The sequence below is a fragment of the Drosophila elegans genome, unplaced genomic scaffold (assembly GCF_018152505.1).
Source record: "Drosophila elegans isolate 14027-0461.03 unplaced genomic scaffold, ASM1815250v1 contig_468, whole genome shotgun sequence".
In the NCBI taxonomy this organism is placed as follows: domain Eukaryota; kingdom Metazoa; phylum Arthropoda; class Insecta; order Diptera; family Drosophilidae; genus Drosophila; species Drosophila elegans.
In genome coordinates, this window is record NW_024545855.1 from 3750645 (window position 1) to 3775396 (window position 24752).

At 40.8% G+C, this 24752-nt stretch overlaps 3 protein-coding genes across 4 annotated transcripts; 1 reads left to right on the top strand and 2 right to left on the bottom strand.

Moving 5' to 3' along the window:
• Positions 1-133: 133 nt before the first annotated feature.
• On the bottom strand, positions 134-3392 carry LOC108142975 (parafibromin). The gene is made up of 5 exons (XM_017267131.2): positions 3066-3392; positions 1852-3010; positions 1064-1226; positions 856-997; positions 134-512 (listed from the first exon to the last, which is right to left on the bottom strand). Exons 1-5 carry the CDS (start codon positions 3194-3196, stop codon positions 476-478), a joined length of 1632 nt encoding a protein of 543 aa, XP_017122620.1. The 5' UTR covers positions 3197-3392; the 3' UTR covers positions 134-475.
• Positions 3393-3840: 448 nt separating this feature from the next.
• Positions 3841-24580, top strand: LOC108143023 (protein neuralized). 2 transcript variants are annotated; one of them, XM_017267216.2, is made up of 3 exons: positions 3841-4127; positions 21078-22789; positions 22854-24580. In XM_017267216.2, the coding sequence occupies exons 1-3, from the start codon at positions 4103-4105 to the stop codon at positions 23100-23102; spliced, it is 1986 nt and encodes a 661-aa protein (XP_017122705.1). In that variant the 5' UTR covers positions 3841-4102; the 3' UTR covers positions 23103-24580. The 2 variants fall into 2 exon arrangements, with proteins under 2 accessions (XP_017122705.1, XP_017122704.1); XM_017267215.2 differs by lacking the exon at positions 3841-4127 and adding an exon at positions 10987-11522.
• LOC108143024 (sulfotransferase 1 family member D1-like) lies at positions 4455-5691 on the bottom strand. Its single transcript, XM_017267217.2, has 4 exons — positions 5341-5691; positions 4825-5285; positions 4675-4738; positions 4455-4620 (listed from the first exon to the last, which is right to left on the bottom strand). The coding sequence occupies exons 1-4, from the start codon at positions 5661-5663 to the stop codon at positions 4482-4484; spliced, it is 987 nt and encodes a 328-aa protein (XP_017122706.1). The 5' UTR covers positions 5664-5691; the 3' UTR covers positions 4455-4481.
• Positions 24581-24752: the final 172 nt, after the last annotated feature.

Below are 24752 nucleotides of genomic sequence, written 5' to 3' on the forward strand. Positions count from 1 at the left end.
GGCATGAAATGGGGTAAGCAACCTTATCGTCGGAGAAATTTAAAAGTAATTCTCTAACTTCCACTCTTTCCATTGTTGAAATAGCTTAAGTATAATTGCAGCCAAATAAATGCCAATTATGTCAACCTCATGGTTTCATAACCGAAACAAAATGGCTTGTAACTTTTTATTATCACTAAGAATACAAATTACTTGATTTCGGATCCGTTTGTTTTATAGTTTACATTGTACAAGTCGAACAACAAACTGTTTAGCTTATCCTCTAACTGCACGCGGGTCTATTACTGCAGGCTTAATGGGGAACTTGGACGGGCCAGATGACCCACATACGGGTTGGTCTTCGGTCTTCATTGCTTATAAGATGCAGATCGCATAGAATAATGGTAACTAATTCGGAGTGGTGTTGTGAGACTGTGCAGGTGTCATCATTGCAATAAAGATTCTTCAACAGAATGTTAAAAGGATACGGTGAAGGTTAAAACCGCAAATCGGGCTTGTACTTGGCCATATATCTGAAAAATTATAGAAAAAATTTAAAATTATGTTTTAATAAAGTGGATAAAAACTATATGTTAAAAAGGCAAATTAAATATGGTATGTACCCATCAAATTTTTGTACTAAAAATAAATTTGATCCTATATATTGGGTTTCATATAAAATATATTCAATGTCCTATTTGCAATAATAGCTTGCATAATAATTAAGATTATTGTTTGCTGATAGAATCCATAAAACGGACCGAAATAAATTTTTAAGAATCTTAATCGACTACATGAATTTATAACCAACAAACATTTGTTATAAGTTGAATGGAAATCTTATATGTAAGCACTTAATAGTGCTAAGGCACTCACTTGTCCAAAGTTTCCCAGAATTTGCTAAGCACAGCCCGATCCAGATGCCGCTTGTTTTGCGAGAGTCGCAGCAGTGTCACAGACCAGCGCTCCACATTGGAGTCCAATTTCAGTTCGCTAAAGCACAAGTGAAAGGCGCAAACTGCCGTGGAGTATAAAATGAAACTAAATGAATAAATTACTCAAGCGGGGCGACATTGATACTGACTCTTTGAGAATATCTCGACGGGATTGCCGTCCCAGGGCCAGCCCTTGAACTGCCACTGTGGTCCCATTACGAAGACGGCCACCACCCGCTGCCAATCCTGTTGCGAGAGCTTGATGGGATTGTCTATCACCCGGTAGGACACAGTCTGATTGTTCCGTTTGCGCTATGGAGAAATATGGAAGACAAATAAGTTTTTTTTTCTCTCTTTGAACTTTAGGACAACTTAAAACGTATGTTTATTAAACTAAATAATCAGAAAATCTTGAAAATGTTCTATATCTTTGAATTTGTAAACCAAGCTAGTACAATTTAAAATAATATTACTATATTAATAAAAAGAAAGAATATAGTTTTGTGTAAAGACAACATCTTTCTGCTTGGATTATTGGATTATATTTTCAATTGTTCTAGTTTTAGTATAATTTTAAACTCAAACAGAAGAACACCTGATGAAGAGGTCTCTATTTTGCATCAACTTTAAATCCGATTTTACAAATTATAGTTTCAATCATACTTTAATGTGAAATCAACCTGAAGGGAGGTGCTGTTTTTGTCTTTGAATCTATAACAAAGCAAATACAAATACCAATTGTATAATTATAGTAATGAAAACTGCAATATACATTTTCATGGAATTACTGAAGAACAACACATGATTCTAACAAAATTATACCTCAACGTGAAACCCACTACAAAGCCAGAAGCACACCTGATGGTGCACTAAAAGACAGTCCATCTTAATGATATGCAAAACCAAAAGTGAGTATGTTAGTCACTTAAAAACGCACCTGTAGCAGCACTTCGCTCTCGCGTTGGCAGCCCTGCAGCTTTTTCTCGGCAGTGGACATGAAGCGCAGCTCCTGCAGGATGTCTTTGACGTTGAGCATGGTGATGAGGCTTGTGTTGGCAGACGGTATGATGATGATGGGTGTTCGGGAGGGTCGCTTCGATGGCCCATTGGAGGAAGGCAGCTGGCGGGCCTGTGCCGTGGGCAGCAGCTCCTTGGGACGACCGGCAATTGGTCCGGGGATTCCCGAATTCGGTGTTGCACCCGGCACAACCAGATTGTTTGCCTGCGCCTTGCGCTGTGCCAGTGAACCCTCCGTCACGGATTTCAGCGACATGCCGTGGTACGTGCCCAGCGTGTCGATCTTGAAGCCCTCGGTCTCCTCCTTCTGACGATTGAAACGCTCCTGATCGTAACGATTGTACTGCGACAGCTGCGGCTGTGGCTTGGCTATTCTCGCCGGCTCCGGCATCTTGATGGGATTGGGAGCCTGGGGGCGATTGCGTCCCTCCTCGCGCGCCTTGATGCCCTGCAGCATGGCGAAGATGTTCTTGGCAAAGATTTTGCCCGTGCTTTGCAGAATGGAGGTGCGCGTGCGCCACTGCCGCTCGCGGCTAATGATGTCCTTGGTGGAGTCCACATCGTAGTCGAGGATGGCCCGCAAATCCGTGCCCATGGTCTCATCGTTGTCCGTTCGCTTGATGGTCGTACGCTTGTTGGCCAAACGCTTGGCCTTGATGGCCGCGATCTTCTCCACGGACATCGTTTCGGACAACGACTTGATGTTGTCCATGTTGACGGCGGTCTCCTTCTGATTGACATCCCAGCGGGCGGCCAGCTGCTCGCGCACCTTCTGCACCTGGGTCTCCTCGAAGCGGGCCTTCTTGGCGGCCACCTCCACGCTGGAGGGTTCGCCTTCGGCCGCCCGCTTCACCTGCGTGGGAATCTCCAGGGGCGCACTCTTGTCGATGCTGGCACAGGTCGGGGTCTCGCCATTGAGGTAAGCCAGGAGTTCCTTACGATCCGGACGATTCACGGCGGGTATATCCTCGGCGGCACACTGACGCACATACACCGAGTGCTGCAGCATCACATTCTTGAGCAGGTACAGCAGGCACTCCAGCGTGTAGTACTCACGTGGAGCGCCCTTCTTGCCGGAGCTGGAATGGATTTGTTAATATTGCAGACCATACACCATATGCTTCGTATACTCACCCATATTTGAGATAGTTGGTCTTTACGCTTTTCGGCCAGGAGAATTCGCCAAAGATTATCTGACTGTCGCGCTCGACAATCTCCTTTTTGTTTATGTTGTACTGCCGCAGCAGACTCAGCGGATCCGCCATCTTCCTGCCGGTTTGCTATGTGTCCTTGGGCGGCGGGCGTGGGTTGTGGGTGGGGCACGGATCGGCCCGCTGCTGCTGCGCACTTTGTTACCCGCAAAAGCTAAATAAACACGCTCGAATCTCGCTTTTTATGGCATATTTTTCGCGTAGTTTTTTTTGGCAGAGGTTGCGTGGAGTGTGACCGTGTGTGAGGTGAGCGAAAATACTGAAGAGTGGTAGAAAAAATACTGTAGCAAGCACGGCTTAAAAAACTATCGTTTAAAGTCACAGTGTTTTTTGGTCCCATGATTTGCCAAAATAATATGTACCCATTGAATTTTACAACTTAAATTGAAAATGATTAGAACCATTCATAAAAAATAAAACTAAGTTCAGATAATTGATTTTTGATTTTATTTTAAAATAGCGCTAATACGTACTATACAATAAATAATGCAGGCATAACTAATTCAAATAAACTTGTGTTCTTTTGCATTTATTAATTATATCAAAATTAATGTTGTAAACATTGATTGCTTAATCATTATAAAAGAACCTATAATTGAAATATTTTAAAATATTGTTTGGTATATTTTTCTGAGCACGATAGTATATTTTGTAAGTAAAATTGAACTTAAGCGCGGTCACACTGAAAAAAGCCTTGCAACCGGCAGCTCTGCTCAATAAAAATAACAATTAAACAGCTTTATAATGCAACGCAATTACCGCAAATGATTCCGTAAATAAGCTAGTCTGCCAGTAGCAAATGACCGAATTACGGAAAAAGTAGAATAGAAAGTTTCCGAGGGCTGAGGCCACGCGAAAACTCAATGCCAAATGAGTTGTGTGTGTCCTAGTTGTGGCTTTTGTTTCTGTTCTTGTGCCTTCCGGAAAGCAAAACACCGCCTTTGTGATTTTAATTAAGCAATGGGTCAGTCGGCTAGTAAAATCGGTAAGTAACTAAAGCTTATATTTTATTTAAATGACATATCAAGCGGTCGAAATTCGCCTTGGCTAGGGGGTATGTCTTCAGAGATTTGTAAATGGGTATTGGCAATATAATAATTCAGTTATAGTATTCTGCATGACAGTTAAAAGCTCGGCTCGCCTATGAATCAAAAAACTATGGGCATTCCAATAAGGTTTGTGACCTTCCCACCACCAACACATTCACATGTTGGCCGAACAGCTGTTCCCCTAGCGATGGCACTCGCCTTCTTAGTGCTGATGCCACTCGCCTTCATCGTGCTCATGCCGATAGTTTTATTTTATACAGGTGTGAAACCTACTTAATTTTTATTTTAAATTACAAAAATTCACCAAAAATGTCAGATTCAGTTAATCCATGCTCTTCGAGAACACTCATTGTCCATTTATCAATCTTATCCTTGTGTTCGAGATTTAATTCGTCCTTGTACGAGCCAACAATTCCGCGCCGCATAAATCTACAAACAAAATAATGATTAGTTTTAAGTCTCAAATGAGAAAGTTAGGCTTACTCAAAATCGTCAGTAGTTTTTCGAAGAGTTTTTATGAAGCCAGTGGGATTACCAAACTTGCTTTCTAAAAGTAGAATAGTTTAAGTCTTATCACTAACCATACAACATAGTCTTATTTACTCAAAGCCAAATTTTTGTTTATAAACTCACCTTTAATGTTTTTAAAACTCAGGTGATTTAAGAGCTTTATCATTTCACTGTTGCTCAGATCTTTGCAATTCAAAAACCGCGATAATCGCTTGACCACATCTTGAAGGTCTCGTGACATATCCTCATAGGTCACAAAGAAAACGTTCTCCTCATTGCGCATTTTATAAAAGTCGATAATGTGTGCCCAATAAGATGTATACATAATTTTATCAGCAATGAAATAATCCACGAAATCGTCTAAGCTGCCCTCCGAAAAGTGCATGCCCTTCATTTGGTGGTATGAAGAAACCACAACATCTTTGGGGTTACGCGCCACATAGATAATCTTACGACCGTGTTTCCAGATTTCTCTCGGAAGAAGTTGCGCAGGCAAATGGGATTTAATCAGACGGGAATTATCCTGAATTTGATTGCACATAGCTACAGAATCTATAGCGACCACTGGGTTAAAGGCAGAGTATCTACAGAACATTTTTTAAAAACTCAGCTTTAAAATTGACTATTCACTGCACTTACTCTAGAAAAGGACTTCGATGAAATAGATAACTGCTCTTAGCCCGTTCATAATCCAAATCATTTAGCAAAAGCCAGGCCAACTCTTGCATCCATGTAGTACCGCTTTTCATAAATGTCACCACAAAGACATCACTTTCTCTAGTTTCGAAAGCATCGATTCGTCCTGCCAAATTTTCAATATAGCAAGCAGGAAGGGTGCACCACCTACTTTTCCAATCCTGTTTCAAGGGCACCCAGTCAGGACCCGATCCATTGGGTCCTTTGCACTGCAACTGAATCATTGGCATGGTGGCCATAGACTCTATCGATCTGCTCGCGTACATGATGTCAATACCCTAGGAAGTCTGCTCTACGTTTGCAAGAGAAATGGTTTTAATTCGGGTTATATAGAAAAGCTGTGATCTTGTGTTGTTCTTTGTGCCTAATAAACATTTTTTAGTTTGATAACGTTTATCAGCTGCGACGCTATTGTTCCCAAATACAAATACTCACAGTTTATAACTGAGATAAGTTGGTGTGTTTAAAAAACTTTAATGCAAATGCATATATTATAGTAACAGTCATAACTATATGCGTGCACTCTATATGTATATGTAATATAAAACATAATATAAATTATTATTAATATAAAAACAAAATATAATAAAGCATGCATATAATAAATAGAATGTATATTTAGTAAGCTTTGACATTATGCCTTAGTACAAATTTAAAAGTGTTTTTAAATTTCTTTGAATAGTTAGAATAGAAATATTTACATATTTGCAAGGTTTCTCTATTAATTATTAAGTTTCTCAAGACTCTTCACCATAAAAAATTAACAATAATTTGGAACCCGCCTTATCCCGAAAACTCAAAAGCCTTTTTTAGTTAAAAAAAAATTGTATATTGAAGATTTTTGGATTATTATTAGGCAGAATTCAGTTTTTAGGGATAAATAATATATTTATAGATTTTGTTGAGTTTCTCATGCCACCATCACAATAAAACAGTAAGGAAAACTCGTAAGAAGCTTAAATGTCCGAAAGTCAACAAACCAAATTGGTATAAATCTGCTCAAGCAAAGGACTCTGATTCTAGGGCGCGAACATAAACGTGATGGGCATCTTACCTTTACAGGTGTACTGAACTGGGGGTTACATGGTCCGAAGATACCTGCTTACTACATCGTCATATAAGGCCTCCATCAAATGGAATCAGCTTCGATTAGATGCCCATGCAGCTGTAGACAATAAATTATAGAGTTTATGGCAATGATTTCTCACAAAAATGGGCGCAAGAAAGGACGAAGGATCGCACAAAGGCGCAGGAGAGAATAAGTAAACCCCAATAGGCGCTCGGTTCAGGTAAGATAACCGAACCGAGTGGTTGGTTACACCCTGACCCTGAGAAAAGGACACATGCTGTGGGTCGAAAACCCGCCAGGATCCTCTCTATCTGTCTATGACTTGCCAAATGTCCTGTTTGTTTCGGAGTATCCGTAAAGATCTTGCGTTTTTCCTTGGGACGAGGGAGTTTTTCCATTTTACAGGCGGGAAAAACTGCAATTTGAAAACTGTGAAAGCCGAAACCCCCCGAAAAAGGCAAACATTTGGCCAGCACTCGGGCATATTTCTCTAACGGAGAGCAGCTTCCCTCGCATGTGTTGCTTTTGGCGGTTATTCCTGCGCGATGTTGATATTTGATTAGCGTACGCACATGAGGATGCGGAAGTGGGAAGTGGATGTGGATGTGGAAGTTGCAGTTGCAGTTGCCAAATACATCCCCATGTTCCGATTGAGTTTCCTTTTGTTAGATCTTGATCAGAGTTTCGGGATGAAACCAACTGCTGACGCAGGTAAAAAAGGTGGAACAGATTCTTTAAAGTATAAAACAAGTCAGAGATCTTGACGAGAATATCTGGACTATGCATATTTTTAGTATTGAATTTATAAATGAATATAAAAGTAAAACTTATAAACTGCTCTTAAAAATTATGTAATCCTTTAAGAATCATGGTGTTTATAACCCAGACATTTAAACATTAATTAAATACCCTTCTTAGTAAAGATAAATAGTTTGTGCCATGCTGCCATTTAAGTTGTCTGCATACTTGTATATGCCTCGATCCCTGGAGACTGGTAGTACATACAAATTTTAGGCTTTCTCCTCCATTTCTTGACTTCTCAAGTGCTTGCGCAATTCGATTTTGGGTTTTCTGTTCTCTTCAATTCTCCTTTGTGTCCGCTGGATTAGTTCGGGGTTATATACATATATATGTATATACGAAACTCCACAACTGCTCCTTCTTCAGCTCCTTTTTCCCTGGCCTATCTGAGTCCTTTCCCTTTTATTTTCCTTCCGACTTCAATGCATTCTGCCTTCTGTGACCCGTTTGCATATGTCGTTTTCTAATTAAACATTGGCATTTGCTAAAGTTCTTACTTAATTATGTGTATATTGATCGGTTATCGGCGATCGATGTGGAGAGCCGAGGAATTCTCAGCTGTCTTCGTTTCGACAGCTGCCAATTCGTTATATCTTTTCGGCCATTTACTTTACCCATTTACTTTTTTCATTGAATAAATCGTTAATTCAATTCTGATAATTTCCTCACACTTATCTTTGGCCCACTTGAACTGTTACCGTAGTATACATTATTTTTGAATATTTTTATAAATCTTTTAATTAGATTCTATTCGATTGATTGAAAACTATTTAATTATAGTCGTACTTGTACTCACATATATATTTATTGGTAATAGATAAATGACTTAAAGGTTCCCAAGGTGAAGGCAGTCGCAAAACATTTGCTTACAGCTCGATCATGTGTTATGGAGTGTCATGGAGTGTGTTATGATAAGAATATCATGGGTATGATATGTGTATGGGAATGCCACAAAAACGCGATTTGTGTAACTTGTATTTTTATCTTATAAATTTTATTAGGCCATATGAACGAACGGTGTGTGATTTTGTTATCTTATAAGGTGGAACGTCTAAAAATGCCATAAACCTTTAGATTTCCACTCTATAAAAGGTGAGGGTTATTTTTGACCGCTGTTTTCATAAAGATTAAAATGAAATGCTTATATCTGATATGTGAAATTAAGAACTGCACAGTTAAACCACTTTCCTATGCTTGTTTTCGGTTGAAAAATGCAAGGGGACTTGAATCTACTCACTTGCCGTGCAAAATTATCATTTGGCATTTTCATTAAACGCCTGCCTAGGTCAATTCTCCATAGACAAAGATTTCGAATAGCAGCAGGGATCTTGGGTTAAGGAACTGTACGAAAGGTAAATCTCTGTGACATTTCCGAGACAAAGGGCGAAAAAACAATTGTGAGGCCAAGGTAAATGCGGGTCTAAGGAGAAACTTATACCAAAACGAAGACGATTTATATTCTTAAGCCAGATGTTCGTGGGAGACCAAACTGGGATACAAAAAATTGCACTGTACCAGGGAACTTGGTGGGGCACATGTGCCAAATTCTAAATTTAACCACAAAATACTTTGAGGGGGGAGCAAACAAACACAAAAAGCAGACGGTAGATATCTCCCCCATCAAGGCGAGAAATGCAAATGGAAGCAGATGTCTGCTGGCAAAATATGAATATATAAAAAATAAATAATCGTAAAAGGAGTTCGAACCGATCACAAGAAGTAGAGCAACCTTATCAGCCAAGGCAACTGGCGCACGTCTCTTTTTTCCCATTTCCCATTTTTTAACCTGGCACGTGGTCGGCTGGCTTCCTCTTTCTCCTCCTTCAAAATCCCTTTCTACCCGTGTCTGTATCTTTTGCTATGAATTTACACCTGGAATTGGCAAACAAACAGAATGGAGTGGAATCGAAGGCAAGGGCAGCGAGGGGATGCAAACTACAGTAGAGCAAACCCTTTTTCATGTCCTTTTCCAACTGCAACCGCAGATGGACACCTTTCGTTGATGTTCAGGTTGGGTACAGTGGGCATCCATACCGAAAAACTACTAAAATGGAGTCTCGGTCGGTGGTAAAACCTTTCGAATATGTCCAGATATTTCTAAATTTAAAAAAAATTCTTATTACAAAGCACAGACCAATTTGTTTGTTCTTGCCTTGCCTTTTATATTTATAAATTCAGTGGCAACAAATTGTAAGACATATAAGTACAATTATGAATATCTTTGGAGATATTTTCATTTAAATCAAAATGAATAATTAAAAAATTACCATTTTCCTGGAACGGTGTGCCATTTAACCGATATTCACTGTAGCCCTTGACAATTTTGGGGTTGTTCGATGGTCTCATTTAGCCGCTCGATGTTTGCCGGTTCCTGTTTCGCCAACATCACCTTCCCCGACCTTTTTTGCATTTTCGCAAACTGAGCGAGCAGGAGGGGGAAATCGGGTAAGCAGCAGCAGCAGCAGATGTATTTCCAGGACGCACGCCTGCTGCCAGGATGCTGAATATGCATTTCCACTTTAATATCAAAATTTAAATGCTTTCTGGTGCGTTGTGATCCCTTCCGATCTTAAAAATTGCATCTGCTGTGAGGTCTGTCCGGATCCGTCTGCTGATGCAGGACGAAAAGGACAAGGATGAAGATGGGGAGCACTCAGCACAATTATCATCCTGCATCAATGGCAGCGTGGCATCCATAAAGGATAAATGATGATCGGACGCCAGACGGCAGTGGTCCTGCTGACCACAAAATCTAAAGCTTAACAAATGAGACGCAATGTGTCGCAGATCATAGACGAGCTTTGGTTCGTATCCTAAACTATTTTAAAGGAAATCTAGAAGGGGATTTATAAAAGTGAACCCGAAATTGGAAATTGACTGAATAATCGTTATGTTAGTATTGTATGTGAGGCAATGTAAGGACAAATAATTAATCCCTAAGAGTACCAAAACAAGAAACGAAATACATAAAAAAAAGTTGTAGTCGAAACTATTATTATTATTAAAAATTTAAAAACTTTTTATTTGTTTCTTTTTAACTAGTCTTTTTAAATAGATTTTAAAAATATTTGTTCATAGTTATATTTGACTTATTTAGTTTATATTTCTATTATTTTGACCGCTAATGTATGTTAGTTATATTTTTCTCTGAAGACCCGCAAAGTTCACGATCAAAAGCATTAGGGCAATTTAAATAGTTTCGCAGCTATATGAGCCAGACCAGATAGACCTTATAACCCCTCCGAAAAGAAAGAATTGCTTTGAACCTGGCTGAACTACACACATATACACACACTTAACCACTTCCACACATAGGCGAAAGAACAACAGTTAGTGGAGATCAGAGCAGTTTGGCCAAAAACAAAAAAAAACTAAAATGCAGGCCTAGAGCAACAACAAAATCAACAGGAGAAGCAACAGCAGGAGAAGAAGAGGAGGACTGCCCGATCAAGGTGCAGAAAGGTAAAGGTAAAAAAGGTACGTTATAGGGGAGGCTCAATACACGCGAATGGCAGGCACAAAAAGAGACCGAAACCATAGTAAATAAGAAACAGCTGCCAGAGAGAGGCGTCAAACATTGCTTGCTCTCTGGCTGGCTCTCTCGTTTGCTCCCTAGCGGCAGCGACGTCAGAGTCGTGGGAGAGAGTTCGAGAGCGAGCGTTTCTGAGCTGGTGCGAGGCTATAAAAGGCCGCAGCACCTTTTATTTGTTGTAGAAAAATCGCAGCGAAAGGTTGGATCCGGGAGTTTGTCGTCGTCGGTCTCTGTGTTTCGTTCGTTTCGTTCCGTTTGTTCCCGTTGCGCGCAAACAAAATCCAGCCAAATTCAAAATGTTTTAACGGAAAACACCAAATTCGAAGAACTCTTACGTTAAATTAATGCCAAATAAAATACGCAAGTAGCTTGTGGATTTTCGCTAGCAGTTCGCGAGTTCGTTTAGTTCGATTGAAAGAGTTTCAATCAACACCAAGAAAGCCATTACCATGGGTCTATCGGATATACCAGTCAACTACATGCAAGGCAGCCATCCTCGCCTGAACCTCCATTCGCAGCAGCAGCAGCATCACCAAAACCAGCAGCACTTGCAGCACCTGCAACAGATGCAGCAGCTCCACAACGCCATGCCCACTCCCGCCCAGCAGGCCGCCCAGGTCCTGGCCCTGGAGAGCAATGAGCTTCTCATGAGCACCAAGGACAAGCTCTCCAGCAAGAAGAAGATGCACTTGCTCAAGAAGATCAAGAAGCGTTTCGGATTGGGTTAGTAGTCGCATTAGTACAAGACTAGAAATCGGATTAAGGATATGTTGGGAAAGGGATCAAAATATTGGTAGAAATCGCATTGGATACTTTAAAATTTCTTAGAGTAAACTTATAAAAAAAAACAAATCGAACAAGACTTTTTTTAAGTTAACTTACAAAAATCAAGCCATAGACAGTTTTTAATTAAAAAGCTTCCTGCGTGGAGTCCCACCACTAACTCCTTGAAGTATATATAATTACAGCGTGCGAAAATACTTTAAATACATAATTCATTGATCTCAAGCGATTCCCACATAATATTAGCATGCGGTCTGACCTATCGCTCATTCATTCTTTCAGTTAATTAAAGCGGCAAAGATAAATAAGCAGAAAACACAGCCAGCCGTAAAAATTTATGCATACATTAGCATTTTGCGTCTCAAGAACAATAACAAATAAAGAAAGATAAAAGCAAAAAACGAACCGATTGTGATTGTTTGAAACAGAAAGCTAATGACTAAATGCTTAAAATGGCACGCTCAGTTCGCTTATTGTAATAGTAATACTTTTTTGTTGACTACATAGAAGCAGAAAATGCCGAAACAAACTTAAATTTGAAATTCTCCCAAGGCTTCTTCTTCGCAGAATTTAACCTCGACCACCGACTTCTTATTCGCCGGAAATGTCAGTTCCCAAAAACTGAATTTTTCAATCGCGTCGAAAATAACTCATTCCCCCAAGTAACCACAAATTGATCAAGAAGATCGGGAACCTCGAGATGAAGAAAATACCAACCAAAGCAATTTTCCCAAGGAGTGATTATGTTTATCATAACGATTATCTGGGCAGGGGAATTTCGTTCCTTTGTTTTTGTTTTGGTTGCAAGCAGCTGAGAAAAAGCTTAAAGCAACAACGCTACACTCTTTTTGGCTTTGGCTCAATTGCATTCTCGGCTTTATTGCTCTCTTTTTGGCCAAATCAGGCAAAGTAAACCCAATGACGCATAGGCTAAGCGTCTTTTACTTCTTTTTCGTTTTTTGTACTTGCCTCCTGTATACAGTTGTGTTCGCAAAAATAGAACTGAAAACATAAATTAAATTTATAATAGACTCGTTCCTTACATGAATTACTACCAGTTTATTCAAATTAAATTTCATAAATGCATTCTAAAATTAATTTGAATCAATCCATCAAATCATTATGCGTATTTGGCTTTTCTTGAAGGAATTTTGCTCTTACAACTTCTTATGGAGGTATTTTTCTTAACACCACCGTTTTTGCATCTGCCTCATTCAGCGATTGTTTTTGCTTTTGCTATTACTGAGAAATGTAAGCGAAGCGCCGTTGCCGCCATCGGCAAAACCAAAAGCAAATACAAAACGCAAAAAAATAACGATCAACGGCAGGAGAAGAAGAAGCAGGAGGAGGATCGAGCGAAAAGAAGAAGAAGAGAAAAGAGGAAGAGGTGTGGCTTTGAAGTTGGGGTTTTTGTAGCTGCTTCTGCTGAGCGTTTAAGCTTCGGATGGTTTATGTTCATATGTTTATGTTTTGTGTGGCGGCTTCCAATACGTTTGATTTGAACGTGCGTTGCCTATCGGTAATCAATGAAATTACTTTGTTGTTGTGTGCGGCGTCAGCTGCTTTTGCTTTTTTTACCTGCATTTTCTATTACATTTTGTAGTTTGTTGTCTTGTTGTTGTTGTTGTGTGTTGGCATGCCACGTTTGCTTGGCTAAAAAGTTTATCTGCTCTTGGCTTTTACTTAGCTTCTCACGGTTTACTTTTCGAAATGGTTGTTGGTTTGAGTTTGACTTGTGTTGTGCGTGTGTTTGCAATTGAGCGCTGCCAACTCGTCTTTGAGCGTCTGATTATTGGGCATAATGTCGCACGACCTTCGATTGCTGGCCACAAAGTAAATAGCAACCATAAATATTAGTTCACACACCCCCGTAGGGGTGTTTATCTGTACATACAGATACGGTCAAAATATTAGTAAGGGCTTAAAACATATGTATGTATCAAAATGTTCTAGTTTAATAAATTTCCGCTTATTTTCTAAAGAAATTAATTTGGAATTTCGCTCAGCCCATTATACTTAAACTTTTTCTAATCCTTAGAAAATATTTTGGTTTGACCGCAGTTGTAGTGTGTCCATACATTCAAGCTTTGAACATCTGTTGCGATATTATTCCCCTTTCTACGTTTTCTTCATCCCTTGAGTACTTTTTTTAGTTGCTTTTTCCCCTCATGAGGTCATCTAAATGTGTCATCCATCCTATGGTCATTTTCTTTGCACCTAACTTCAAAATGTGATTATAATTTGTTGGGTAAAGCTGATAGGTAAAGCAATGGCTTTCCTAATTGATAATTTTGCTCTACCGATAACGGTAGTGCAAAAAATAGTTATCTTTGCAAGTGTAGTTGAATACTGATTGGGATTGGCTATAAATATTAGTTCTAAGCGTTTGGCTACATACACAAAGATATTTTCGGTGTCTTTTTCTAAAAAGCTTTCTTACGAGTCACGACCCACATCTTTTGTTTATCAGTTATTAAACCAAATAACAAGCTTGAAGAAGAGAGAGAAAAATATAGTAATAACCACTGTATTAATTTCCTCAAGACCCAAAAGTAGTACAAAATTGTTAACATTTTGTCTTTATAGAAAGATAACAACGCATACCACCTCAATAGATACAGATAAACTAGATAAAAACGCTTCGCCGCAGGGTGTTGCAACTGGCGCAAGACAAAAGGCACAATCGAGGTAGCAACAGGTAAAAATATCTATAGTATAGCAAACATACCTGGCCCAAAATGCAGCTGCAATTAACTCAAGCAAAGTGGGATGGAAAGATATCCAAAGGCATCTTTGGGTCAATTTTGAACGCCTTTTGGGAGGGCGTAATTTTTCCAGACGGGTTAAAGCGGGTTGCTAGGCATAAATCACCGTTGGTTTTCACTTGGTTCGAACACCTACGGGTCTTTAATCTATGCCCATGTCCACCAGCAGCTGTTCGGCTATCCATCGTTGAAAACTTGACCAGATCGGGTTTTTTTAATTTCAGTTTTTGGCCTTTAACGTCTGTGGTTCAAACTTTGAAGAGAACTTTAATGTAATTAATATGAGCACCTATTTTAGGAGGAGCTAGAACTAGATTTCGTTCAGCTTTGCAGCTGCGTGGGGTATTTAATATGCTAAATGTTAGGCAATTTGCATGGTTTTGCTATAACAATAAATGTTATTGAGGCAGTCGATAACAATGCTACCGAGGCATCAAAAACTATCGAATTCCGGGCTCAAAACACTTGAATTGCCTGTCAGCCTTTGTAATTACAATGTTATAATGTAATAACGATGTGTTTCTATCAAAAGACTACTCTTGAAGTCCATTCCATTCCACTCAGCTCACTTTGGTAGCTGTTATTGCTGGCTCCCCCTCAACGCTCGAGTGATTTAATTACACAAAAGAGTTTCGAGGGGAAACGAGGGGTGTCTTGTGCAGTCATGTGCGAGGAAATGCTAGTCGTATAGGAGTAACTATCAACTGTATTATATACAGTGCTCTTATATACATTTATGTGAACCTCTTCACTGGCCCTTTGCAGTAATTGCAACGCTTCGATAAACAGCAAGCCTACTAAGCGCAACAAAGCAAAGCGGAAGAAAGCCGGGCTTATCGTATCTGACTCTTGAACGTACAGTACTGCAATAAAAACTCCAGAATAATTGCATCCTTATTAATTAAGTATGTTTTTAAGATATAGTTGAGACCCATTTTGTTTTCTATTCCACGCAAATACAAACAATTTTCACAATTTTTAGACCTTTTTGTTATTTTATACTCCTGGACGATTTATTTTGTAGAAAGCAAATACAATTTTGTTTATTGTGTTTTGTTTTATGTTGCCCTACGCTTCCTTATGTCTCTGCGTATATATTTAGATCGGTTTTATGTCTACTCAAAGTTGAACAAGTTCGGTTCTTCTTGGCTGGGGCCTCTTGCATGCTTCAGCGCCCAAATAAAAATACATACATATGTATGTATATGGAGTTTATATATATCATGTGCACCGATGGAGAGGTGCTCTCAATCCACACGGTCCGTTGTTTTTTAGGCTTGTTAAAATAAACATGTAAATTTGATTTGGCCACCCACCCTCCCGCACTTTGTTCCTCCCTTTTTGCTATACACTTTTCCATATCTCTTCCTTTCAGTGGCTAATTATATTAGAAGGGGAGCTGCTCCTCATCCGGGTGTTTACAACTAATTTGTTTGTGTGGAAAGGCTGAAAATTTATGTCGAATGGGGAGAAAAGTCATTGGAAGTCATTGAACCCATTGAGAGGTGTGATCAATATGTAAGGTGTGCAAATGTTTGGTTTTTCAGGGGCTTCTTATTTACCCTACTGGTATTCTCTTACTATCTTTGGGGACTTTCCTGCATGAGTAGGTTAACGTAGTATCGCTGGGAATTTTTCTGATGCATTTTCATTGATTACTCACTTGTTTTTCTTTGTATTTTAATTTCACAAGGTTTTCCTATCTCTATTCCCTTGTTTATGTCTTTAGTTAGTTATTTTTGTGGCATACTTAATGATTGTTATTTTTAAACTCGCTGCTGCTTGGGATTGCTTTGATTTTTACTTCACATGTCGTGTGCGGTATCAGATTTCGCTTAATCGCATGAAAAGTGCAATGGACTTGGGAAGAAGAAAAGCTGTTTAGACACAATAACAACTGGTTGCAACAACTTGGCATAGTTTGACCTCTGGTTTCATTGCTGTCAACGCCGCCGTCGTCAGTCGGCCCCTTTTCCGTTGCGTAATTATTTTTATTATATTTGCAGAGTCTGTGTCTATGTCCATTGTTGCTAAGCTTCTAAAGTTACCGGGAGTCGGGAGGGGCAAAACCGGTGGGGAATCCACACCAGAAGAGATAGTTTCTCGCTCCAGCAGCGAGTGCAATTTCCGCTGCACTGGTCAGCGGTTCAAGCAGAACGGAAGTGGTTTTTGCATTCAATCAATGGGACTTTCCACTGCAGACAGGGTTTACTAAGTGGATATAGCTGTTAAGCAAACAATAAAACGGCAAGTTGAGTGGAAATAATGTTTAGTGAAAAAAACACAGAAATTGGAATATAATTTCGATAGATATAAGTTAGATCTTCATTTTTAGTCTTAAAACTTGTTCAATTTCACTTCTAATTTTTCCTTTAGCCGAAAAACTTTCATATTTTCCCGCCCCACGCAAATTGTTTGTTTGTGAGCGATTAATTAACATTCATTAGCTTCATTTGCGTATATTTAAGACAAGAATTCAACATTGCTTTTATTGCTGTGAGAATTGTTTTACAAGCCTTTCGGCGAGAGACACTTGCTCAGATCTTAAACTCCGACCAACGCCTGACTTTTCTGCCCACAGCCGTAGCCGTAGTCTCTAACTAACTATCTAACAAACGACCCACACACTGTTTCCCCAAGTAATTTCACTGATATTTCGAAAACGAAAATAAAAATAAAAACGCACCGAGCGAAGTGGCCAGATACGCTTTATAAGTTATTTATCGGCGTGGGTCGATCCATTGACAAGCCCGTGGAAGTCAAAGCTTAAGTCCAACTCAATTCGACTCACTCACCCACTCGTTCTGACTGATTGCCGCGCCGCAAAACGTCGATAATTTATGCCAAATGGTTGACCAATTGATACAATTTGTAAATGATCCATTGATCCACTGGCCAAGCCGGCACACTCCCCCTGAACTCCCCGCCTTTTATGGGGCATTTCCGGTGCAATTAAGCGGCCTTTGGTGTGTTAATTGTCCGCACACGTCCCGTGACTCATGCACGTGGGCATACAACAACAGGAACAGCCCAGGGGGAGGGGCAGCACGTGACCTGTGACCTCAATCGCTGCAAATGGGGGAGTTTAAGTGGGTGTGGTGTTATGTTACATAAAATCATTTAAGATATATTTTTGCATTCCTAATCATAATGGAAACTTTAATACTGACTAAACAATATAAATCTCTAGCGATTTTTGCTTATGGTTGGAGTTAAACTCAAAGCTATTGTTTTAATGCCACCAAATTAATTCACTTTTAAGTGATTTGTTAGAACCGATCGTTACATTCAATCCGAGCTCAGCTTCCCCCTTGTAAGCCTTCATTCAGACATCAAGATAATCTGTCTTTAATGATCGCCAACTCGACTCACGAGTGCCAATCGAAATCTAATGACGTCTGCTCAATGGGATTTTGAATGTTTGGAGGAGATCTCTTCATCGGATCGTTAAAATGATTTCGCCTAACGATGGTCGGCACAATCACAATCGCAGATTGCCTCACTGGCTTTGATTTTCTTTTTTTTTCTGTTTGCGCGGGGTTTTGTTTTATGACACCTGCATGATTTTCACATTTTCCACCCGCTCAATCGCTGCATCTGAGCAGCTGCAGCTTCTCCAGTTCCCCAAATCCAAGCAAAGATTCGGGAAGATCCGAACTCCGCACTCTCTTCTCGCAATTACCGAGGCTTGTTACAGGTTTTCGATGTTCGGCAGCCGCAAATTTACTATATATCTCCTATATATACAAATTTGGAGTCGTGGGAATTGTCTCTACTGTGTTTGTGTTTGATTTTTGCCCAGAGTGCTCAGCGTGGGAAATGTTTTGCTTTTGCCATAGCTCGCTGCGCTGGTGGTGGCGAATCCAAAAGATGTCGCTGAACCGCGCCGAACGGTAAATCAGGTTTTCCTTTTTGGCAAACTACGAAAATTTGCCTGCAACTGCTGCAAAAGATCGTTTGCAGTCGATCGGATGCTGCTGATGCTTCGTTTTCCCCGTTTGGGAACCTTTTCGGCAGAGCGGCAAACTCCAAACAACGCATCCGTGACCACCGAAAGTCTGAACTTTTCATCTCCAGATGTAAGTTGGCCAAATTATGTCGAAATTTGACGATCAGCATTAGGTCCATGATCAGAGGGCCTGGGAAAATACATAACTATGAACTACATTTTACCAATTATACAAGAAGTTTAAGCTGAAATGATTCAATAAACTAATCTTGACTATTTATAGTCGCAATCATTGCCAAACATAATAAAGATTTCACTTTGAAGCCATTTATTTCCGAGAGTTCTTTGAATAGCCAAAAATATTTCAGTTTATCTGAAAAAAAAACATATCCGGAAAATGTGTATAATTGCCCCTTACAATTTTCCCTAGATAATGTAATTTACTTAATTAATATGACGATGGTTGTTTTATGATAGCTTTCAAGCCATTGTTTTTCTCGTCAACTTTCCCAACAACAAGTCTCTCGTTTATATATTTAATACAATTAGTTATTATGGGGGGAAGATCATCATTAAGGCCTCGAGCGAAGACAATCGCTGCACTTAATTAATTGTGGCCACTGGCCAGGCTAATTGAAAGTATCGACGCGTCTCTCAAGCACCGTTTCGACTTGGGACTGGGACTTGGACTTCAAGGAAAAAGCGAGTATTTCATTCATTCATGGCTGCGCAATTCCATCCATTGACTGACGACTGTCTGGGTCTGGGCCGATAAAAAGTAGGCGTCGCCAGTTAGTTACTAGCCTGGCCAACTAGTAGTGAGTAGTGAGACGACAACATCCTGCAGCTAATAGGCCCAATCCAATACACGTATATGGGTAGTACGTGATTTCCTACTTCCTCGTCGCGGTCACTTCATAAATATGGATGGTTGGTCTCTGGATCCCGCTTTTTTCTTCTCCTACTCCTTGAGTCCCCTCAAGAATGGGAGCCAGAGCCACCGGAAGCTGGTGCTCCCTTTCCACTTCCTGCTGCGGAAGCACTTGAGGATTGGATTTTTCGGGAAACAGCCAGCAGACAGTACAGATTTCGTGTGCAAGTCATTGGCCCTGGCTTAGGATTAAATTTCAACCCCAAAGACACACAGGGAATCTTGCCCTTGCCGAACCCAAAAGCATTTCTATCTTGTATCTGTCTTGCAGTGTGTTTTTTGGAAATTTGAACAGCTGCAGACTGTGCAGACTAGACTGGTGGAACTGCAACAACCCCTGAGCTGAGCGATCGAAAACGTTGAAAACTACCCTCGAAAAACGGGGACAGACGACGCTCTTTAGGGGTTGTTTTACCTGTTCCAACCATTCAGCTACAGCTGCTTTCTTTCTTCTGGCCTTCCAGTCCTATTTCTTCCCCGGCACAAAGGCAAAAATTCAGAAAAGAAGGGCATCAAGAAACAAGGGAAAAAGGACAGCAGCTGCCACATGCCGCTCCAAAGCAAACACATTGATCTCCAGTGCCACGCGCCGCATATCAACATGGTAATCACCATCAACATCAACATCAGGTCCTTTTCGCCATGGGTTTCGGTTTCTTATAAACTGGGCTTATGCTTTTTCAACACAACTGTTGGCCTGCCGCCGGAATCGTCTGATGTTGGGCATTGCACCGACCTGAGACCTGAGACCTGAGGAGAAACCTGTCGCCATCCTAAGACTATTCGTGTAATTATTTATATGGCCATATGGATTGGTTATAGGCTTTTTCCCTGTTTTCTGCTGTAATTGTCGGCAGCTGCTGAAATACGTGGATTTGCAAGGTGCAATAATTATGCCAATTTCGGGAGTATATCTAAAGGATTCCTTTGAGTCCATATAATTGCAAAGAATTTAAAGCCGGCTGAAGCATTAAAAACTCCAACAAAACTTCATGCAATTGTATAACAAAATGAATTCTTTAAGAAATAACATATACCAATATTTGTAATTCCTTGAAGTAGTTCTTGCTCTTCTTTCTCTTCGTTTCTGACTTGGGTTTTCCAAGAAAAAGTGCCAGCAGCTGACGGTAACCATGAAAAATCCTTTCGACTCGGCCTGTTGATCGTTTTAGTCAAGGCATTTACCACATTTTTCAAATGCAACGCGGATCCCCAAACTCAATAGTTTAATAATAGTCTTCAATCCAGTCACGTGCCTTGTGCTCGAAAACCAACTAAATTTGGGTATTTTGGGTTGGGGGTTATTGACTCGCCCAGTAAGATTCTGCGTAATTCGATAGCTAGCACATGGTTGAATATTCGGCTACCTGGAGCAACACATAGACATTTCTTTTTTCAAGATGCGTAACTCGACGCGGGGGAACTGGCATTGAGAAAAAGATTTTAAAACAATATGACAAAAGATGTAACTTATAGATAAACAGGAGCTGTGGGAAGGCAGCATTTTGTTGAATGCGAAGTAAAAGATTCATGGGAGAAAATTATACCTACTTTCCCACATCAAGGTATACAAACTAAAGCTGGGACAAAATTAAAATTTCATAACGTTTAAAATGCAGAAAGTGGTTAAATTAATTAATTTTGTAGCTTTTTTGTATGCATTTAATGGATTAATATGAATTAAAATATAAAGTTTTTTGTAATGCATTAAGTGGTTAAAAACAATTTCAATTTAAATATAAAATTCATTTTAATATAAATTGAATTGTGTTTTTAAATGCATTAAATTGTTAGAATATCCAGTTGATCCAAATCCTAACTAACTTAATATTTCTTGTGTACTATTTCAGTTCGCCGCTCGCCCTCCTCGTGTCCTGGTCCCAATAATCTGCCTCCGCTGCAATTCCACACCGTGCACGGCGACAACATCCGGATTTCGCGGGACGGAACTTTGGCACGCCGTTTCGAGAGCTTCTGCCGGGCCATCACCTTCTCCGCCCGTCCGGTGCGCATCAACGAGAGGATTTGCGTGAAGTTTGCGGAAATCTCGAACAACTGGAATGGCGGCATTCGGTTCGGGTTCACCAGCAACGATCCTGTCACGCTGGAGGGAACGCTGCCCAAGTACGCCTGTCCGGATCTGACGAACAGGCCCGGTTTCTGGGCCAAGGCCCTGCACGAGCAGTATTGCGAGAAGGACAACATCCTGTACTACTTTGTGAACGGAGCTGGCGATGTGATCTATGGGATAAACAACGAGGAGAAGGGTGTGATTCTATCAGGCATTGATACGAGAAGCCTGCTGTGGACTGTGATCGATATCTATGGCAATTGCACGGGCATTGAGTTCCTGGACTCGCGCATTTACATGTACCAGCAGCAGCCAACGGCGGCGGCAGCGATGCCCGCCGGAGCTGTGGTCGCCCAGCAGCAACAGCACGTGGAAACAGCATCCTTGAATCCCCATCACCCGCATCAGCAGTCGAGGAGATCCCTGCCTGGACACCCTGGGGCACACATCGAGCACGATCTGGAGCGGCATGTGATGCCATCGCTGCAGTCGCTGCACTTGGCTGGCAATGGAGGCGGAAGCGTGGCCAGTGTGGATCAGGCGGCCATAGCCCACGACCTGGCGAACGGACTGCCGCCGCTGCGGTACAATGCCAATGGACGACTCATACCCGTGCCCTTCCACAACACCAAGGGCCGGAATGTGCGCCTCTCGCAGGACCGCTTTGTGGCCTCTCGCACGGAGTCCGACTTCTGTCAGGGCTATGTCTTCACTGCCCGTCCCATTCGCATTGGCGAGAAGCTGATTGTGCAGGTCCTGAAAACGGAGCAGATGTACGTGGGCGCCCTGGCCTTGGGTCTCACCTCCTGCAACCCGGCCATGCTGCAGCCCTCCGACCTGCCCAATGACTCGGACTTTCTGCTGGATCGCCCCGAGTACTGGGTGGTCAGCAAGGATATAGCAGCTGCCCCTCAGCGTGGCGATGAGATTGCCTTCTTTGTGGCGCCCAACGGCGAGGTGAGCATCAGCAAGAACAACGGGCCCGCTGTGGTGGTGATGCATGTGGACCAGTCCCTCCAGCTGTGGGCCTTCCTCGACGTCTACGGCTCCACGCAGTCGCTGAGGATGTTCCGCCAGCAGCTGCCCAACATGGTGGCCTACCCATCGCAGCCGCAAGTGAATGCCACCAGCTCATCCGGCTGCAATGCTGCCTCCACTTCCCGGATGCTGCCCATGACCGAGTCGATGAGCAGTCTGAATGCCGGAGCCACTGCCAAGCTGCTGCAGCACCATCCCTCCCAGAGCACATTGGCCTCCGCGGGAGGAAGCAGCCGTATGATCAGCATGCCCTCCAACGGAGATATCCTACAGATTCAGCCGAATGGTGGCGGCACCGTACTGGTGGTGAACCTGCCGCCGGCGAGCAGCTCGCACGATATCAATGGACAACTGGCGGCCAGGCCCTCGGCCACGGTGACCTCCAGTGGCATTCTGGCCGGAGCCTGCTCCAGCAGCACCCTAATCAGCACCACCAGCAGCCAGTACATTGAGGTACGTAGTCACAAAGCTTAAACATTTAAATGCCAATAATGTACTAATGGTTTTCCCTTTGCAGCCCGTTGCCAAAAGCACAAATAACGCGGCCAACAAGTGGAAGGATAGTTTGAGCGACCAGCAGAGCACCGATTCGAGTGCCGAGTGCACCATCTGCTATGAGAACCCCATCGATTCGGTGCTGTACATGTGCGGCCACATGTGCATGTGCTACGATTGCGCCATCGAGCAGTGGCGCGGAGCGGGCGGTGGCCAGTGCCCGCTGTGCCGCGCGGTCATCCGGGATGTCATCCGCACGTACACCACGTAAAAGTCGTTTCCTAGCCACCACAAGCAACCTTTACTCGCAATCAAACCTACTAAAGCTACACACACCACACACAAGTTATTGCATTTTGAAAGCAACCAATCAAGCGCAAAGAATATAATAATGTTGGAGAGATAGGCTAGGCATCAATTTCGCAGACTAAAATGAGTTAGTTTAGGATACAAAACTGTCACATAATTTATGCCCTACCATCTAAAGTGTATGTTTAATTTTTTGTGATGTTATAAGTAAGTGCGTCCAAGTGCGCAAAACACTATGTATTGTTCACACCAATCGAGATTTCTTTGTTTTTCAATTTTTTGCAAACCTGCGAACCGCGCATTCATGCGTGTGGTATACTATAAAACCAAAGTATTGTATAGGAGTTAAATGTATTTTGAATTTAAATTGATTGAAAGTTGTTGCAAAATTTACTTAGTTTTTTCTCTATGTCTATATCCAAACAATGTGCAAAATTATCAAACACGAAATTATGATTTTTTATTTGGCGAATAATCATTTTGGTGCTAAATGTTTTGAAAGACAAATTTAAATTGTTAATGGATTTGAAAATTTATGTTTAAGCTTGCAGATGAAAAAGGAGCAAGCATGCAATTAAAAGAAGCAATTATTGACTACTTTCCAGAAAGGAAACGCTTGAGATTTTCTAAGATGTTTTGGAACAGCAAACTCGACGACACAACTCAAATATGTCTGCAGCACAAAATGTTGAACAAAGATTGATCAGAAATCAGAAAAAAAATAATACTTATGCACGAAAACCAAAACAGAAAACTGCAAGAGCGTGTTAAAATCTAATGTTAGTCTAGCCCTAAGTACTTAAGTTAATTTCTAGTCAACGAATTATGCTGAAGTTTAATCTAGACCGGGACTTCATCCAACAAAGACACCACACAAGACGTATTAAGCACGCTAAGCAATTTTAATGAAACTGCATTTTAAAGTACACTTAAGTAGTGCACGTATTTTAAAACAGATTAAAATATATATTTAACTTTAACATAGAACAAAAGACTTGTATGTTGTACCAACAGCTTGAATGAAATATGGAAAATGGAATGCCCATCTAAATCAACCATGCAGTTAGAAAATTGCCAATAATTAATTACAAATACCAAGCAGATCAAACTTGAAGGACAAGAACAGCGGATAACTTTACCTAAGATTGTATTAAAACTGAAATGAAAATGTAACAAGCAAAGAACACAAAGAAATATGCGAAATGAAGCGCAAGCTTACTATTTTTGTTATAAGAATGAATCCGGATAGGAGTAAATAAAGACATGTTATTGCCACTATTAATAATTAACTTTTAATTTTTTAATGAAAAATAGTTCGTAATGTTACGATACTGCGCCTAGTTATGACTAAACATATAAATGTATTTATGAAATTATATTTGATATATGTAAGAAAACGCAATGCTGTAATACCATTAAATACTGACAAAAATATCAGAATGCCTTTGGTTTTATTTTCTTTTTAGAGGGTTTACTAAAAAACAATTGAAAGTTGTTTACCTCATTAGTTAAAAAAAATTACATTAGAAATTTACTATTAAGGTACTAAATATTTTTGCATAATAGCTAACTAATAAATTCATAAAAATATTCAAACCAAAAAAAACAGCGA

Excerpts from the sequence above, each read along its gene's own strand:
- LOC108142975 (XM_017267131.2), bottom strand. The coding sequence starts at position 3,196 with ATGGCGGATCCGCTGAGTCTGCTGCGGCAGTACAACATAAACAAAAAG. Across the intron at positions 3,011-3,065 it reads ACCAACTATCTCAAATATGG|CTCCGGCAAGAAGGGCGCTC; the intron begins GTGAGTATACGA and ends AATCCATTCCAG. Across the intron at positions 998-1,063 it reads CGTCGAGATATTCTCAAAGA|TTTGCGCCTTTCACTTGTGC; the intron begins GTCAGTATCAAT and ends ACTCCACGGCAG.
- LOC108143024 (XM_017267217.2), bottom strand. The coding sequence starts at position 5,663 with ATGTACGCGAGCAGATCGATAGAGTCTATGGCCACCATGCCAATGATT. Across the intron at positions 4,739-4,824 it reads GAGTTTTAAAAACATTAAAG|AAAGCAAGTTTGGTAATCCC; the intron begins GTGAGTTTATAA and ends TTCTACTTTTAG. Across the intron at positions 4,621-4,674 it reads AAAACTACTGACGATTTTGA|ATTTATGCGGCGCGGAATTG; the intron begins GTAAGCCTAACT and ends TTTTGTTTGTAG.
- LOC108143023 (XM_017267215.2), top strand. The coding sequence starts at position 11,249 with ATGGGTCTATCGGATATACCAGTCAACTACATGCAAGGCAGCCATCCT. Across the intron at positions 11,523-21,077 it reads CAAGAAGCGTTTCGGATTGG|TTCGCCGCTCGCCCTCCTCG; the intron begins GTTAGTAGTCGC and ends GTACTATTTCAG. Across the intron at positions 22,790-22,853 it reads CCAGCAGCCAGTACATTGAG|CCCGTTGCCAAAAGCACAAA; the intron begins GTACGTAGTCAC and ends TTCCCTTTGCAG.